Genomic DNA, 21,113 nt, shown 5'->3' with positions numbered 1-21,113 from the left:
AAGATTCTACAGTAAATAATGATCACATACTTTTCTTATAGTGTTGCAGTAGGCCCCTGTGTACAAGAAATTGTATAGCTTGCAGATCAAGAGATCAAGACTAATTATCAGTCATGTGACCAACCACCCACGTCTGGTGACCCCAGGCATTGTTTCAGTATCAAAAGTAGTTTATTGACTAGAAGACCATAACAATATTTCTACCCACAAAAGCATGTCATCAATATGTCTATCAGTCTATACACAGCAGCCTTTCAGCATGATGTTGGTCTGTCTAAACAGAGAAACTTCTGTCAGTCTGCATACAGCAGCATATCAGCTACATGTCTGTCAGTTGTAAAGGTATTACCTCCTGGGTTAGGCACAAAAGAACAGTCCACTGCAGTCAAGTATGGTATAACTGGCTGCATCCAGTTTTATTTTCTTCAGAAGAAGAAAAATAAATGACCATTACAAAAGAAAACCTAGATCGTCTCCCACTAACTGAATATTAACCCCTAGACGATGCTGTGCTCCCTTCATAAGAGCTGCGTGACAGTATCAGGATTTGCCACTAATGATGGACATCAATGGCTCCTCACTTAGTCAGTAGATTTTCATTCTATATATGAAAACAATATGTAATATAATCATGCCAGACACTTTGCCACTGAATATAATACTGCCACACACCATACACTCTAAATATAACCCTGCCACACACTGTACCCTCTGAATTTAAATCTGCCACATACTTTCCCCTTTAAATATAATACTGCCACACACTGTATCATCTGAATATAACACTGCAACACACTATATTTTCTTAATATAGTACTGCCACGTACTGTGCTCTTTGAAAGTAACCCTAACAGACACTGTACCCTATGATTATAATACTGCCTAACCCTGTGCTCTCTGAATGTAAGCCTGTAAGACATCATTCACTCTGAATAAAACCCTGCCACACACTGTGCGTCCTGAATATACCCGTCAGACACTGTACCCCTGAATATAACCCTACCACACACTGCATCCTCTAAATATAACCTTGCAACACACTGGCCCTTATTTAGTAAGAGTGGAGTGTAGGTTTCTTTGTGGGTTTTACTTCCCTACAATTTATTTTCCACGGTATTTACTAAGATTTCCCTACATTTTCCACTTTCCCTACACTTTGCTTTTTTTACACATGCTCTGATCTGCCTGGTTTTCCTCAGCTCAAGTCCACCACATTTTATGTGGAAACCTTAGTAAATATGTTGGTTTTTTGTGAAAATGTTGGGAACACGCCCCCTTTTGGAGACCACGCCCCCTTTACCAAGAGACCACGCCCCTTTTGGGGTTTTCTTTGCAAAATGGAGAGTTAGTCAGGTTTTTTTCAATTCTGGCGCAAAATCTGGTGCAGACAGAATTTCTGGCGCAATGCGACAGAATCTGGCGCACAACCCGACAAAACATGTCAGGTTTGCAATAGTAAATGAGGGCCACTGTGTCTGTGACTATAACCCTGCCATACACTATGCCCCTGAATATAAGACTGCCACACACTATGCCCATGAATATAACCCTCCACACACTGTGCCCCCAGAATACAATAATGGCACACACTGTATCCTCTGAATATTACCTGTATCACACTGTGCTCTCTAAATGCAACCCTGTCATACACCATACGTCATTAGGATGTGCTTACAATTTAATACAGGCAGAGATTAGGTGTGTGGATCCTGCTTATTGCCAGTTCACCAAGAATCGGCTAATTCCCGCCCCAGTCTATATACAAAAACATCTCCGAATCATGCCTGTCAATGTGTATACAGCAACATCTCAGCATCATGTCTGTCAGTCTCTACACATCAAAATATCAGCATCCAGTCTTCCAGTCTGTATGCAGCAGATCTCCGCATCATGTCTGTATACAGTAACATCTCATCATCATGTCTGTCAGTCTGTATGTACTAACAACTCACCATCATGTCTGTCAGTCTATATACAGTAATATCTCACCATCATGTCTATCAGTCTATATACAGTAATATCTCACCATCATGTCTGTCAGCCTATATACAGTAATATCTCACCATCATGTCTGTCAGTCTATATACAGTAATATCTCACCATCATGTCTGTCAGTCTATATACAGTAATATCTCACCATCATGTCTGTCAGTCTATATACAGTAATAACTCACCATCATGTCTGTCAGCCTATATACAGTAATATCTCACCATCATGTCTGTCAGCCTATATACAGTAATATCTCACCATCATGTCTGTCAGTCTATATACAGTAATATCTCACCATCATGTCTGTCAGTCTATATACAGTAATATCTCACCATCATTTCTGTCAGTCTATATACAGTAATATCTCACCATCATGTCTGTCAGTCTATATATAGTAATCTCACCATCATTTCTGTCAGTCTATATACAGTAATATCTCACCATCATGTCTGTCAGTCTATATACAGTAATATCTCACCATCATGTCTGTCAGTCTATATACAAAAATATCTCACCATCATGTCTGTCAGTCTATATACAGTAATATCTCACCATCATTTCTGTCAGTCTATATACAGCAGCACTCCATCATCATGTCTGTCAGCCTATATACAGTAATATCTCACCATCATCCCTATCAGTCTATATACAGTAACATCTCACCATCATGTCTGTCAGTCTATATACAGTAATATCTCACTATCATGTCTGTCAGCCTATATACAGTAATATCTCACCATCATGTCTGTCAGTCTATATACAGTAATATCTCACCATCATTTCTGTCAGTCTATATACAGCAGCACTCCATCATCATGTCTGTCAGCCTATATACAGTAATATCTCACCATCATCCCTATCAGTCTATATACAGTAATATCTCACCATCATCCCTGTCAGTCTATATACAGTAACATCTCACCATCATGTCTGTCAGTCTATATACAGTAATATCTCACCATCATGTCTGTCAGCCTATATACAGTAATATCTCACCATCATGTCTGTCAGCCTATATATAGTAATATCTCACCATCATGTCTGTCTATATACAGTAATATCTCACCATCATGTCTGTCAGTCTATATACAGTAATATCTCACCATCATTTCTGTCAGTATATATACAGTAATATCTCACCATCATTTCTGTCAGTCTATATACAGTAATATCTCACCATCATGTCTGTCAGTCTATATACAGTAATATCTCACCATCATGTCTGTCAGTCTGTATACAAAAATATCTCACCATCATTTCTGTCAGTCTATATACAGTAATATCTCACCATCATGTCTGTCAGTCTATATACAGTAATATCTCACCATCATGTCTGTCAGTCTGTATACAAAAATATCTCACCATCATGTCTGTCAGTCTATATACAGTAATATCTCACCATCATGTCTGTCAGCCTATATACAGTAATATCTCACCATCATGTCTGTCAGCCTATATACAGTAATATCTCACCATCATGTCTGTCAGTCTATATACAGTAATATCTCACCATCATGTCTGTCAGTCTATATACAGTAATATCTCACCATCATGTCTGTCAGTCTATATACAGTAATATCTCACCATCATGTCTGTCAGTCTATATACAGTAATATCTCACCATCATTTCTGTCAGTCTATATACAGTAATATCTCACCATCATTTCTGTCAGTCTATATACAGTAATATCTCACCATCATGTCTGTCAGTCTATATACAAAAATATCTCACCATCATGTCTGTCAGTCTATATACAGTAATATCTCACCATCATGTCTGTCAGTCTATATACAGTAACATCTCACCATCATGTCTGTCAGTCTATATACAGTAATATCTCACCATCATGTCTGTCAGCCTATATACAGTAATATCTCACCATCATGTCTGTCAGTCTATATACATTAATATCTCACCATCATGTCTGTCAGCCTATATACAGTAATATCTCACCATCATGTCTGTCAGCCTATATATAGTAATATCTCACCATCATGTCTGTCAGTCTATATACAAAAATATCTCACCATCATGTCTGTCAGTCTATATACAGTAATATCTCACCATCATGTCTGTCAGTCTATATACAGTAATATCTCACCATCATGTCTGTCAGTCTATATACAGTAATATCTCACCATCATGTCTGTCAGTCTATATACAGTAATCTCACCATCATTTCTGTCAGTCTATATACAGTAATATCTCACCATCATTTCTGTCAGCCTATATATAGTAATATCTCACCATCATGTCTGTCAGTCTATATACAGTAATATCTCACCATCATGTCTGTCAGCCTATATATAGTAATATCTCACCATCATGTCTGTCAGTCTATATACAGTAATATCTCACCATCATGTCTGTCAGTCTATATACAGTAATATCTCACCATCATGTCTGTCAGTCTATATACAGTAATATCTCACCATCATGTCTGTCAGTCTATATACAGTAATATCTCACCATCATGTCTGTCAGTCTATATACAGTAATATCTCACTATCATGTCTGTCAGTCTATATACAGTAATATCTCACCATCATGTCTGTCAGTCTATATACAGTAATATCTCACCATCATGTCTGTCAGTCTATATACAAAAATATCTCACCATCATGTCTGTCAGTCTATATACAGTAATCTCACCATCATGTCTGTCAGTCTATATACAGTAATATCTCACCATCATGTCTGTCAGTCTATATACAGTAATATCTCACCATCATGTCTGTCAGTCTATATACAAAAATATCTCACCATCATGTCTGTCAGTCTATATACAGTAATCTCACCATCATGTCTGTCAGTCTATATACAGTAATATCTCACCATCATGTCTGTTAGTCTATATACAGTAATATCTCACCATCATTTCTGTCAGTCTATATACAGTAATATCTCACCATCATGTCTGTTAGTCTATATACAGTAATATCTCACCATCATTTCTGTCAGTCTATATACAGTAATATCTCACCATCATGTCTGTCAGTCTATATACAGTAATATCTCACCATCATTTCTGTCAGTCTATATACAGTAATATCTCACCATCATCCCTATCAGTCTATATACAGTAATATCTCACCATCATCCCTGTCAGTCTATATACAGTAACATCTCACCATCATGTCTGTCAGTCTATATACAGTAATATCTCACTATCATGTCTGTCAGCCTATATACAGTAATATCTCACCATCATGTCTGTCAGTCTATATACAGTAATATCTCACCATCATTTCTGTCAGTCTATATACAGCAGCACTCCATCATCATGTCTGTCAGCCTATATACAGTAATATCTCACCATCATCCCTATCAGTCTATATACAGTAATATCTCACCATCATCCCTGTCAGTCTATATACAGTAACATCTCACCATCATGTCTGTCAGTCTATATACAGTAATATCTCACCATCATGTCTGTCAGCCTATATACAGTAATATCTCACCATCATGTCTGTCAGCCTATATACAGTAATATCTCACCATCATGTCTGTCAGCCTATATATAGTAATATCTCACCATCATGTCTGTCTATATACAGTAATATCTCACCATCATGTCTGTCAGTCTATATACAGTAATATCTCACCATCATTTCTGTCAGTATATATACAGTAATATCTCACCATCATTTCTGTCAGTCTATATACAGTAATATCTCACCATCATGTCTGTCAGTCTATATACAGTAATATCTCACCATCATGTCTGTCAGTCTGTATACAAAAATATCTCACCATCATTTCTGTCAGTCTATATACAGTAATATCTCACCATCATGTCTGTCAGTCTATATACAGTAATATCTCACCATCATGTCTGTCAGTCTGTATACAAAAATATCTCACCATCATGTCTGTCAGTCTATATACAGTAATATCTCACCATCATGTCTGTCAGCCTATATACAGTAATATCTCACCATCATGTCTGTCAGCCTATATACAGTAATATCTCACCATCATGTCTGTCAGTCTATATACAGTAATATCTCACCATCATGTCTGTCAGTCTATATACAGTAATATCTCACCATCATGTCTGTCAGTCTATATACAGTAATATCTCACCATCATGTCTGTCAGTCTATATACAGTAATATCTCACCATCATTTCTGTCAGTCTATATACAGTAATATCTCACCATCATTTCTGTCAGTCTATATACAGTAATATCTCACCATCATGTCTGTCAGTCTATATACAAAAATATCTCACCATCATGTCTGTCAGTCTATATACAAAAATATCTCACCATCATGTCTGTCAGTCTATATACAGTAATATCTCACCATCATGTCTGTCAGTCTATATACAGTAATATCTCACCATCATGTCTGTCAGTCTATATACAGTAATATCTCACCATCATGTCTGTCAGTCTATATACAGTAATTTCACCATCATTTCTGTCAGTCTATATACAGTAATATCTCACCATCATTTCTGTCAGCCTATATATAGTAATATCTCACCATCATGTCTGTCAGTCTATATACAGTAATATCTCACCATCATGTCTGTCAGCCTATATATAGTAATATCTCACCATCATGTCTGTCAGTCTATATACAGTAATATCTCACCATCATGTCTGTCAGTCTATATACAGTAATATCTCACCATCATGTCTGTCAGTCTATATACAGTAATCTCACCATCATTTCTGTCAGTCTATATACAGTAATATCTCACCATCATTTCTGTCAGCCTATATATAGTAATATCTCACCATCATGTCTGTCAGTCTATATACAGTAATATCTCACCATCATGTCTGTCAGCCTATATATAGTAATATCTCACCATCATGTCTGTCAGTCTATATACAGTAATATCTCACCATCATGTCTGTCAGTCTATATACAGTATTATCTCACCATCATGTCTGTCAGTCTATATACAGTAATATCTCACCATCATGTCTGTCAGTCTATATACAGTAATATCTCACCATCATGTCTGTCAGTCTATATACAGTAATATCTCACCATCATGTCTGTCAGTCTATATACAAAAATATCTCACCATCATGTCTGTCAGTCTATATACAGTAATCTCACCATCATGTCTGTCAGTCTATATACAGTAATATCTCACCATCATGTCTGTCAGTCTATATACAGTAATATCTCACCATCATTTCTGTCAGTCTATATACAGTAATATCTCACCATCATTTCTGTCAGTCTATATACAGTAATATCTCACCATCATCTCTGTTAGTCTATATACAGTAATATCTCACCATCATGTCTGTCAGTCTATATACAGTAATATCTCACCATCATGTCTGTCAGTCTATATACAGTAATATCTCACCATCATTTCTGTCAGTCTATATACAGTAATATCTCACCATCATTTCTGTCAGTCTATATACAGTAATATCTCACCATCATGTCTGTCAGTCTATATACAAAAATATCTCACCATCATGTCTGTCAGTCTATATACAGTAATATCTCACCATCATGTCTGTCAGTCTATATACAGTAACATCTCACCATCATGTCTGTCAGTCTATATACAGTAATATCTCACCATCATGTCTGTCAGCCTATATACAGTAATATCTCACCATCATGTCTGTCAGTCTATATACAGTAATATCTCACCATCATGTCTGTCAGCCTATATACATTAATATCTCACCATCATGTCTGTCAGCCTATATACAGTAATATCTCACCATCATGTCTGTCAGCCTATATATAGTAATATCTCACCATCATGTCTGTCAGTCTATATACAAAAATATCTCACCATCATGTCTGTCAGTCTATATACAGTAATATCTCACCATCATGTCTGTCAGTCTATATACAGTAATATCTCACCATCATGTCTGTCAGTCTATATACAGTAATATCTCACCATCATGTCTGTCAGTCTATATACAGTAATTTCACCATCATTTCTGTCAGTCTATATACAGTAATATCTCACCATCATTTCTGTCAGCCTATATATAGTAATATCTCACCATCATGTCTGTCAGTCTATATACAGTAATATCTCACCATCATGTCTGTCAGCCTATATATAGTAATATCTCACCATCATGTCTGTCAGTCTATATACAGTAATATCTCACCATCATGTCTGTCAGTCTATATACAGTAATATCTCACCATCATGTCTGTCAGTCTATATACAGTAATCTCACCATCATTTCTGTCAGTCTATATACAGTAATATCTCACCATCATTTCTGTCAGCCTATATATAGTAATATCTCACCATCATGTCTGTCAGTCTATATACAGTAATATCTCACCATCATGTCTGTCAGCCTATATATAGTAATATCTCACCATCATGTCTGTCAGTCTATATACAGTAATATCTCACCATCATGTCTGTCAGTCTATATACAGTATTATCTCACCATCATGTCTGTCAGTCTATATACAGTAATATCTCACCATCATGTCTGTCAGTCTATATACAGTAATATCTCACCATCATGTCTGTCAGTCTATATACAGTAATATCTCACCATCATGTCTGTCAGTCTATATACAAAAATATCTCACCATCATGTCTGTCAGTCTATATACAGTAATCTCACCATCATGTCTGTCAGTCTATATACAGTAATATCTCACCATCATGTCTGTCAGTCTATATACAGTAATATCTCACCATCATTTCTGTCAGTCTATATACAGTAATATCTCACCATCATTTCTGTCAGTCTATATACAGTAATATCTCACCATCATCTCTGTTAGTCTATATACAGTAATATCTCACCATCATGTCTGTCAGTCTATATACAGTAATATCTCACCATCATGTCTGTCAGTCTATATACAGTAATATCTCACCATCATTTCTGGCAGTCTATATACAGTAATATCTCACCATCATTTCTGTCAGTCTATATACAGTAATATCTCACCATCATTTCTGTCAGTCTATATAAAGCAGCAATCCATCATCATGTCTGTCAGTCTATATACAGTAATACCTCACCATCATGTCTGTCAGTCTATATACAGTAATATCTCACCATCATTTCTGTCAGTCTATATACAGTAATATCTCACCATCATTTCTGTCAGTCTTTATAAAGCAGAAATCCATCATCATGTCTGTCAGTCTATATACAGTAATATCTCACCATCATGTCTGTCAGTCTATATACAGTAATATCTCACCATCATGTCTGTCAGTCTATATACAGTAATATCTCACCATCATGTCTGTCAGCCTATATACAGTAATATCTCACCATCATGTCTGTCAGCCTATATACAGTAATATCTCACCATCATGTCTGTCAGTCTATATACAGTAATATCTCACCATCATCCCTGTCAGTCTATATACAGTAATATCTCACCATTATGTCTATCAGCCTATATACAGTAATATCTCACCATCATGTCTGTCAGTCTATATACAGTAACATCTCACCATCATGTCTGTCAGCCTATATACAGTAATATCTCACCATCATGTCTGTCAGTCTATATACAGTAATATCTCACCATCATGTCTGTCAGTCTATATACAGTAATATCTCACCATCATGTCTGTCAGCCTATATACAGTAATATCTCACCATCATGTCTGTCAGTCTATATACATTAATATCTCACCATCATGTCTGTCAGCCTATATACAGTAATATCTCACCATCATGTCTGTCAGCCTATATATAGTAATATCTCACCATCATGTCTGTCAGTCTATATACAGTAATATCTCACCATCATGTCTGTCAGTCTATATACAGTAATATCTCACCATCATGTCTGTCAGTCTATATACAGTAATATCTCACCATCATGTCTGTCAGTCTATATACAAAAATATCTCACCATCATGTCTGTCAGTCTATATACAGTAATATCTCACCATCATGTCTGTCAGTCTATATACAGTAATATCTCACCATCATGTCTGTCAGTCTATATACAGTAATATCTCACCATCATGTCTGTCAGTCTATATACAGTAATTTCACCATCATTTCTGTCAGTCTATATACAGTAATATCTCACCATCATTTCTGTCAGCCTATATATAGTAATATCTCACCATCATGTCTGTCAGTCTATATACAGTAATATCTCACCATCATGTCTGTCAGCCTATATATAGTAATATCTCACCATCATGTCTGTCAGTCTATATACAGTAATATCTCACCATCATGTCTGTCAGTCTATATACAGTAATATCTCACCATCATGTCTGTCAGTCTATATACAGTAATATCTCACCATCATGTCTGTCAGTCTATATACAGTAATCTCACCATCATTTCTGTCAGTCTATATACAGTAATATCTCACCATCATTTCTGTCAGCCTATATATAGTAATATCTCACCATCATGTCTGTCAGTCTATATACAGTAATATCTCACCATCATGTCTGTCAGCCTATATATAGTAATATCTCACCATCATGTCTGTCAGTCTATATACAGTAATATCTCACCATCATGTCTGTCAGTCTATATACAGTATTATCTCACCATCATGTCTGTCAGTCTATATACAGTAATATCTCACCATCATGTCTGTCAGTCTATATACAGTAATATCTCACCATCATGTCTGTCAGTCTATATACAGTAATATCTCACCATCATGTCTGTCAGTCTATATACAAAAATATCTCACCATCATGTCTGTCAGTCTATATACAGTAATCTCACCATCATGTCTGTCAGTCTATATACAGTAATATCTCACCATCATGTCTGTCAGTCTATATACAGTAATATCTCACCATCATTTCTGTCAGTCTATATACAGTAATATCTCACCATCATTTCTGTCAGTCTATATACAGTAATATCTCACCATCATCTCTGTTAGTCTATATACAGTAATATCTCACCATCATGTCTGTCAGTCTATATACAGTAATATCTCACCATCATGTCTGTCAGTCTATATACAGTAATATCTCACCATCATTTCTGGCAGTCTATATACAGTAATATCTCACCATCATTTCTGTCAGTCTATATACAGTAATATCTCACCATCATTTCTGTCAGTCTATATAAAGCAGCAATCCATCATCATGTCTGTCAGTCTATATACAGTAATATCTCACCATCATGTCTGTCAGTCTATATACAGTAATATCTCACCATCATTTCTGTCAGTCTATATACAGTAATATCTCACCATCATTTCTGTCAGTCTTTATAAAGCAGAAATCCATCATCATGTCTGTCAGTCTATATACAGTAATATCTCACCATCATGTCTGTCAGTCTATATACAGTAATATCTCACCATCATGTCTGTCAGTCTATATACAGTAATATCTCACCATCATGTCTGTCAGCCTATATACAGTAATATCTCACCATCATGTCTGTCAGCCTATATACAGTAATATCTCACCATCATGTCTGTCAGTCTATATACAGTAATATCTCACCATCATCCCTGTCAGTCTATATACAGTAATATCTCACCATTATGTCTGTCAGTCTATATACAGTAATATCTCACCATCATGTCTGTCAGCCTATATACAGTAATATCTCACCATCATGTCTGTCAGTCTATATACAGTAATATCTCACCATCATTTCTGTCAGTCTATATACAGTAATATCTCACCATCATCTCTGTTAGTCTATATACAGTAATATCTCACCATCATGTCTGTCAGTCTATATACAGTAATATCTCACCATCATTTCTGGCAGTCTATATACAGTAATATCTCACCATCATTTCTGTCAGTCTATATACAGTAATATCTCACCATCATTTCTGTCAGTCTATATAAAGCAGCAATCCATCATCATGTCTGTCAGTCTATATACAGTAATATCTCACCATCATGTCTGTCAGTCTATATACAGTAATATCTCACCATCATTTCTGTCAGTCTATATACAGTAATATCTCACCATCATTTCTGTCAGTCTTTATAAAGCAGAAATCCATCATCATGTCTGTCAGTCTATATACAGTAATATCTCACCATCATGTCTGTCAGTCTATATACAGTAATATCTCACCATCATGTCTGTCAGTCTATATACAGTAATATCTCACCATCATGTCTGTCAGCCTATATACAGTAATATCTCACCATCATGTCTGTCAGCCTATATACAGTAATATCTCACCATCATGTCTGTCAGTCTATATACAGTAATATCTCACCATCATCCCTGTCAGTCTATATACAGTAATATCTCACCATTATGTCTGTCAGCCTATATACAGTAATATCTCACCATCATGTCTGTCAGTCTATATACAGTAACATCTCACCATCATGTCTGTCAGCCTATATACAGTAATATCTCACCATCATGTCTGTCAGTCTATATACAGTAATATCTCACCATCATGTCTGTCAGTCTATATACAGTAATATCTCACCATCATTTCTGTCAGTCTATATACAGTAATATCTCACCATCATTTCTGTCAGTCTATATAAAGCAGCAATCCATCATCATGTCTGTCAGTCTATATACAGTAATATCTCACCATCATGTCTGTCAGTCTATATACAGTAATATCTCACCATTATGTCTGTCAGCCTATATACAGTAATATCTCACCATCATGTCTGTCAGTCTATATACAGTAATATCTCACCATCATGTCTGTTATTCTAAGTATATACAGTAGCATCTCACTATCATCTCTGTCAGTCTATATACAGTAGCATCTTACTATCATGTCTGTCAGTCTATATACAGTAGCATCTCACTATCATGTCTGTCAATCTATATACAGTAACATCTCACCATCATGTCTGTCAGTCTATATACAGTAATATCTCACCATCATGTCTGTCAGTCTATATACAGTAATATCTCACCATCATCCCTGTCAGTCTATATACAGTAATATCTCACCATTATGTCTGTCAGCCTATATACAGTAATATCTCACCATCATGTCTGTCAGTCTATATACAGTAACATCTCACCATCATGTCTGTCAGCCTATATATAGTAATATCTCATCATCATGTCTGTCAGTCTATATACAGTAATATCTCACCATCATGTCTGTCAGTCTATATACAGTAATATCTCACCATCATGTCTGTCAGTCTATATACAGTAATATCTCACCATCATGTCTGTCAGTCTATATACAGTAATATCTCACCATCATTTCTGTCAGTCTATATACAGTAATATCTCACCATCATTTCTGTCAGTCTATATAAAGCAGCAATCCATCATCATGTCTGTCAGCCTATATACAGTAATATCTCACCATCATGTCTGTCAGTCTATATACAGTAATATCTCACCATCATGTCTGTCAGTCTATATACAGTAATATCTCACCATTATGTCTGTCAGCCTATATACAGTAATATCTCACCATCATGTCTGTCAGTCTATATACAGTAACATCTCACCATCATGTCTGTCAGCCTATATACAGTAATATCTCACCATCATGTCTGTCAGTCTATATACAGTAATATCTCACCATCATTTCTGTCAGTCTATATACAGTAATATCTCACCATCATTTCTGTCAGTCTATATAAAGCAGCAATCCATCATCATGTCTGTTAGTCTATATACAGTAATATCTCACCATCATGTCTGTTATTCTAAGTATATACAGTAGCATCTCACTATCATCTCTGTCAGTCTATATACAGTAGCATCTTACTATCATGTCTGTCAGTCTATATACAGTAGCATCTCACTATCATGTCTGTCAATCTATATACAGTAACATCTCACCATCATGTCTGTCAGTCTAATATAGTAACATCTCACGTGTGAAAAGTCTGATGTGCTGAGAAAATGACCTTATCGTAGTCACTAGCGGACTACGATCGGGTCCGCTGCCCCATTGAAGTTAATAGATCCGTACCCATCTATACACACCAATTTGAGCTTCCAAAATTAGATCTGTGCATCGGAGGCTCAATTTGTGATGTGAACCCTGCCTAATATTAATCTCCCTGTTTTCTCAGTATATGTTTTTTCTTTACAACTTGAAAAAAGCAGCAGTATTGTACACACTCTGAGGAAGTTTTTGCATAAACAATAATGATAATTATTATCCTCAAACAACAAGAGTCCAAGTGGCACTGCTGTGAATTAACAAAATCCATCAACTCGAACAACCTAATCAAAGGATATCATGCGTGGGTCTAAAGGCATAGACCGGTCCCTCGGTGGTGCTAGGACAAATAATGACTAGAATCAGCGAATGCAATATCATAAGAAAAAGGTATTCCTGCACTCACCGCATGGGTACCGTAACTTCTGCTCCTTCTCCCGGAATTCCCGTTAGCTCAGCAGACAACCATCGCGTGGGGCGCTCAGAGGCGACTGCCGGCGGTTTCTCCAGCAGTTGCCTCCGGAAGAAGCGCATCATCACTGTGTGCGAAACCGCCGGCAGTCGCCTCTGAGCGCCCCACGCAATGGTTGTCTGCTGAACTAATGGGAATTGCGGGAGAAGGAGCAGAAGTTACGGTACCCATGTGGTGAGTGCAGGAATACCTTTTTCTTATGATATTGCATTCGATAATTATTATCCTGCCTATTCATTTAAAGCAGTTGGCCACTTTATTCCTATTGTCTTTTCTGTCTGACAACAGTGCTCTTTGCTGACACCTCTGCCTTTGTCAGGAACTGTCCAGAGTAGGAGCAAATTTTGTTCTGGACAGTTCCTCACATGGACAGAGATGTCAGCAGAGAGCATTGTGGTCAGACAGAAAAGATCCATACAACCTCCTCTGTAGTATACAGCAGCTGATAAGTACTGGGAGGATTACGATTTTTAAATAGAAGTAATTTACAAATTTTAACTTTTTGGCATCAGTTGATTAAACAAAACAGTTTTCCACCAGAGTACCCTTTTAATGTTGGTGGTGTGTCACTGTGCCCCATCATCCATATGTGTGAAGTTCCACTCCCTTTCTCCCCTGTACTTCTTTGTAATGCGGATGGTGTTCCTGCCCATAAAATAGATACACACGAAGAAGCATGTGGCGTTTATGGCCTCCATACCAATACACTGTGCACAGGAGACTAGTGCAGGCCCAGTGGAGAAGGCTAAAAGATGTGTATGGTCACATGCTTCTCCTTCTGCAGCCATCTTGCAGACAGAAGCATCGTCTGTACAGCATAGAAGGATACGGAAGAAAAAGATGGGATTTCATGCATGTAGAGACATTTTTACAATAGTGGCCAACTCCTTTTAACCAATGGATGCGTTACATGGGACTAAAATGTGGGCTATCCCATTCCTGTATTTAGAGATAAAGGTTACTGCATTTATACAAGGAAGATATTTGATCAGATTTTAAACACATGTTTATTAGAAAACTGTATAATTTTCTATTCTGTGAATAAATACAATACATGAAAAAATTGCAAACTTGACTTCTTCTTTGAGTGAATGGTAAATAATTTTCACTGTTTCTCGGCAGTGAATGTAAAGCCACACAACAGGCAGTCAGCATGGAGAGAAAGCTACTAAATTATATAAAAGGGCTGAATGGGGATGAACCTCTAATGAAGATTTATGAGCAGACATTCGGATTAAGTAGCACAGATAAAACTCAAGGGGATTACAATGTAGCATATATCAATTAAATAATCATGACAATGTGCAAAATACCGTATATCTTTATTATATCTTCTTTTTTTTTTTTAATATAAAGCACCTTATTGATGACAGCTTCTCTTTATAATGCTTTGTCATATTGTAATTGAAAATAAAAGAGCATTCACAAATTAATTCTCCCTAAATAGGAACTTCAACAGCAATATGAAAAGGAGAAACAGTGTTTGGAAGAGGATAAAAATCAATTGAGACAACAACTTGAAAGCTTAAAGGAAGAATTGACAAACAAGCTGACAACCGCCAATCAGGAGGTAAATCAGGCCCACAACCCAATTCTTATCATTCTATGGCTTAGTCTTCAGTAATCCTTATTTGTGTTCAGTAGTGTTAGCACATGAATGTTAATGCAAAACACAGAGTGCTGCAATGAAATGATTTCCTATGTATCTTTATGTGTTGTTTCCTGATTTCACCTCTTGGCCTGTGTCCTTTATAATCCTGAAACACCAGACCGTACAATAAGAGGACATTTCCTCTTCTGTAGAGATCTTCCCTCTGCATTCATCTCATTATTATTAAATAAAGGATTACTCTAAAACGGGGTCTCAAACTGGTGACCCTCCAAATGTTGCAAAAACTTCAACTCCCAGCATGCCTGGACATGCCCAAACAGCCGTTTGCTGCAGCTAATGGCTGTCGGGAATGCTGGGAGTTGAAGTTTTGCAACATTTGGAGGGCCACCTGCTCTAAAAGGTAACACTTTGGTTATAAAGCCGGAGGAAGATAACACAGGATTCACAAATAACAATAGGTGATTTACCAGCTACCCTCCTTCCTACACCCATCTGTGCGCACATAACACTCATGGTACCCATACTAGACTATTTTGATCACTTTGCAGCGGGAGCATCTAACCTCCTGGTCTGAACATGCTATTAGGCTGGAATTCCACTTTTTTTTTTTTTCTTGGGAAAAATGCCAAGAAAAACACCAATTCTGCCGCATGCCGTTTTTTCGGCCAAAAATCGCTGCGGCCAGATGATAGCTGTAAATCAATGAGAAATCGCAAAATTCTTTTTCCACTAGGGGTTCTTCAGTTGGCGTTTTTTTAAATCCTTTTGGCGTTTTTTTGCTCTTTTTTTGGCGTCTTTCAGCTCCTTGGCAGTTTTGCAAAATTGCAGCGTGTTGAGCCTATGGTGTTTTTTCCCCTGAAATCGTATATAAGTTTATGGAAGTGAAAAAACGCCAAGAAAAACGCCATGTGGGTTTTAACTTTTTTGCAGGCAGTTTTTATTCTCTTTTGGACTTTAGCGATCCAAAAAAGTGATGGAGATACCTTTTTTTAATAAAATTTTGTAGGGTACCATTAAAAAATGTTCTTTATTTTTTAGGTGGTACTACTACTCCCAGCATCGAACACACTGTTTCATGATGGAAGTAGTAGTTCCTGTACTAATTGACAGATCGCCCGGGTTCCGTTGCAATCCTTCTGTATAATTTATAGATGCAGCTGTCCGTTCTTCTTTGGTCCCCTGCATATATACACACACACATATATATATATATATATATATATATATATATATATATATACACCTATTCATATTTCCCACAGAGAGCTGTGATTGGCCAGATGGTTCCAGCCAATCACAACTCTCTCTGGGAAATATGAATAGGTGTGTATATATACAGCAGTGCAGGGGATCATAGAAGAGTGGCCAGCCGCATCTATACATTATACAGGAGGATCACAGCAGGTTTCAGGAGTGACATTCGCTGTGATCTTTCCTAAACTGCAGGTACTACTACTCCCAACATGGAGCACACTCTGCTCAATGCTGGGAGCTGTAGTACCTGCATTAATAGACAGATAGCAACAGGTGTCAAAAGTTACACTCGCTGCGATCTGTCTATTAATGCAGATACTACAGCTCCCAGCATTGAGCAGAGTGTGCTCTATGTTGGGAGTAGTAGTACCCGCAGTTAAGGACAGATCACAGAGGGCATCACTCCTGACATCCACTGTGATCATCCTATCAATTGCAGAGATGTGGAGCCGCTTTCTCCTACGCTCCGCATCTCTGCACTATACTCCGGACAGTGATATGAATAGAACATCACTCATTCGTATTTCCTTCTGAGAGCTGTGACTGGCTGCAACCATCCGGCCAATTCACATCATGTTCTATTCACATCACTGGCTGGAGTATAGTGCAGAGATGCGAGCGCTGTATAGAGCCTCTCTGCTATATTATGGACGATCGCATCGGGTGTCAGGACTGACACCCGGGGCGATATGTCTATTAGTACAGGTACTACTACTCGCATCATGGAACAGTCTGTTCCATGCTGGGAGTAGTAGTGCTATCTAAAAAATGTAAACAAAAATAGAGAAAAAAAAGTGAAAACACACATACACACTTTATTAAAAATTAATTAAAAGCTCATTATAAAAAATACAAATTTCCTTAAATAATTTTTTTCCCATCCCTACTGCATCCTTTTTCTTTTTTTTGGTACCCAACACATTTTGAAAGAAAATAGCCAAAGGGGCCAAAAATGCTATTTCATCTCAAATGCAAAAACGCCATAAAAAACGCAGGAAATTGCACTGGCATTTTTTCTGGCATTTTTCAGTGAAAAAAAACGCAGGAAAAATAAACAAGTGGAATCCTGGACTTGTAGTCATTAGCTTTTTCTATACTCCTTCTCCAACTTGTGCCGGCCATTGGTATTTGAACAAGGCATTTTTATTGTTACGATTATTATTATTATCTCTTTATTTCGCCTTATGAAACTTTAGATGGCCCTCTAGCACGAGCTACATGTCTGCAATATTACCTGGCCTGCTATAATTTTCCCTCTTTATCTTTTGAGCATGTCTGTTCCTTGAACACAACAATAATTGATGAGGAGTTGCTCGACACTATACAAGACCTACCTAAAAAAAAAAAAAACTTCCACTTAAATGTATTAGGCTGAACTTCTCTATTGACTTCTCCCTCTCTTCAACTGCTTTTTATAGGGCCCTATTTCATCCACCATGCTTAATTCTCATGTTACCTATTCCCAAACCTGGAAGGCAACCTCAGGACTGTAAGACTGTGTTCCCACACTTTTGTTTTGTTGCATTTTCAAATTGTATGTATATTACATACCTAAATTGTCTGAGTGGGCTCTGCAATGTGACTTGCTTTTGCCAGGCTTATACAGATTGTTTATGACTAAAGACTGGTACAAAATCTTGTTTTGCCAGCTGCTGTTCATAAATCACAATCTAAAAAAAATCATGTTTTTTATTGCTATGTGTTTTTAATGCATTTTTTCTGCAGTTCTCACAAATGTGGGAACACCGCCTTAAAATTGCAAGCCCATTTCTCTTTTAAACTCTCCCTTAAAACAATTCACAAATAATCACTGATACCTTTTCCCATTGAGAAAGTTCAGGTTGGTTTTGTTCCGTGTTGTAAAAGCAGCGACAATACCAGATGTGCATTTAAAGGGGTTATCCACCATAAGGGGATTTTAGTACGTACCTGGCAGACAGTAATGGACATGCTTAGGAAGGGTCTGCACTTGTCTTGGGGCTAAATGGCTATGTTGTGAGATTACCATAATACTGTGGCTAGCTTTTTGTGAACTGGTATTTCCTGTTTCAGTTTTCTTTTTTTGACTACAAATCCCATAATTCCATTTTCCTCCCTCCCACACATCAGCCACCCCACCCATTGAAACATAAATGAGCTGCATCCATTCAAAAGACGTGTGGTTTTCAATCAGGGTTCCTACAGCTGTTGCTTAAGTTGCAGATTGATCTCTCTCCCACCAAGCGATCGCTCCACCCATTGAAGCAGACAAGCTCCCTGTCATCAGTTGACTAGTGAGTCAGGTCTCGGCCGCATTGCAACCTGGGAAAAATCTGAGACAATAGTCATTTTGTATGCTGTTAAAAATAAATATTGGAGTGAAAATCGCAAAAGAATTGTGAGAAAACCGTCACACACAGGTACAAACACTATATTATGAACTACACTAACTTTACAGCCCTGTAGCATATTCAAATATAAAAAAAAATCCTGGAATACCCCTTTAATTGATGTAATCCATAAACTGTCGGTTCTAGCCCTTTTAGGGCACGCTTATATGAAGTGCCAGTTGCTTGTGGTTAGCACATGGGGTTGTGAACTGCAGGTGGGATCTACGCTTGTCGATGCAGCCTAAAATTACCAGTCAATGGCAAGTCAAGTTTTTAAAGTTTTGAAGTAGTTATACAGAAAAGGAAAAAATTGGGATAATGTGATGTCCCAGTATGGGATATGCTCCTACAGTCCTGTCTGGTTGAGTCCCTGTACATCCTCAGGGCTCACCTGCAGTGTTCCCCCATAATATGTATAAGTTATGTACAATCCAGACATACTGTACAATTTATTTGGTAATAATATGTTTAACAATATATATTATAAGTAACAAAAGTATGGAGGCACTAAGTGTGTCTAACAGGTAATAATTGCTTAGGCCTAAGGTGTCCCTGTCATTTAAAAAAAAAAAGGCAGAAGACCTCCACCAATCCTTAGAATTAGCTGCATTAAGCAATCAGCTGAGTGCTTCTCTCCCTTGCTCACTGTTCGGTCCGAATTTATTTGCGGCGAATCTGTATTAAAAAACAGCTATTTTTGGCCTACAGAGAGCCTCAATAGGGGTGGAACACTTTGCGTTGCTGTAACATACATAGGGTGTGTGCTGGGTTAGTGAAATAATACTGTTATTCAGTATGACATGCAGATTAGAGGCGTCGCTATTAGAATCACTGTCGCAGAGCGGCACAATGACAGAGCCTGGAGGTTGCATCAGTACCATTTAGTGGCTTAATGAAACAGTGTGTAGGTGGTGGCTGTTAGGATTTGGTAGGCTGGATGTGGATCCTCTGTGTCAGCGAGGGATTGGCGTGGAGCAGGTGGGAGCTAATGACACTGATTGAGCCAGGCACCAATCATTGGTGCACTGGCCCTTTAAATCTTAGAGAGCGGAGCCGCGCGCACCAGGACGTGACAGCCGGGGTTCGGGACAGGTAAGTGGATTGGGATGCGATCCGCGAGCGGGCGCGTCCCGCTATGCGAATCGCATTCCCGTCGGCAGTGTCAGTGCAGCGCTCCCGGTCAGCGGGTCTGACCGGGGCGCTGCAGAGAGGGGAACGCCGCGAGCGCTCCGGGGAGGAGCAGGGACCCGGAGCGCTCGGCGTAACAGTACGCCCCTTCCTTAGGTCTCCCCCTCTTTTTGTCTGCTTGTCCCTTCACATGAGACGAGGCCATTGGGAGCGATTCTTGAGTTTCCTTCCGGATGACAGAGAAGTCCTGGGTAACTTCATCAATGGCAGGCAATCCAGAACAAGTGGGAATGGGGAGGGGGGGCAGAGGGTGAAGTTTGCCACGGGGCAGAGTGTTACCAGGAAGGGGGCTATGAGGAGGCAAAATCCCAGCTTGCTTCTTGCCGAAAATATCCTGGTAAGCCTTGGGAGGAGCTGGTATGGGTGGAACCTCAGGAGTTAGA

The 21,113-nt window shown here is 37.9% G+C and overlaps 1 protein-coding gene across 6 annotated transcripts in view; it reads left to right on the top strand.

Moving 5' to 3' along the window:
* Window positions 1–21,113, top strand: part of FAM184A (family with sequence similarity 184 member A) — a 282,305-nt gene that overhangs the window by 191,126 nt on the left and 70,066 nt on the right. For all 6 annotated transcript variants that reach the window (XM_056566444.1, XM_056566439.1, XM_056566442.1 and 3 more), the window contains one exon: window positions 15,755–15,877. In XM_056566444.1, the coding sequence (XP_056422419.1) occupies window positions 15,755–15,877 (123 nt within the window). The remainder of the gene's footprint in view (window positions 1–15,754; window positions 15,878–21,113) is intronic.

Source organism: Hyla sarda, chromosome 3 (assembly GCF_029499605.1).
Source record: "Hyla sarda isolate aHylSar1 chromosome 3, aHylSar1.hap1, whole genome shotgun sequence".
Classification (NCBI taxonomy): Eukaryota; Metazoa; Chordata; class Amphibia; order Anura; family Hylidae; genus Hyla; species Hyla sarda.
Note: the sequence above shows the minus strand (reverse complement) of the source record. Positions and strands in the feature narration are given on the sequence as shown.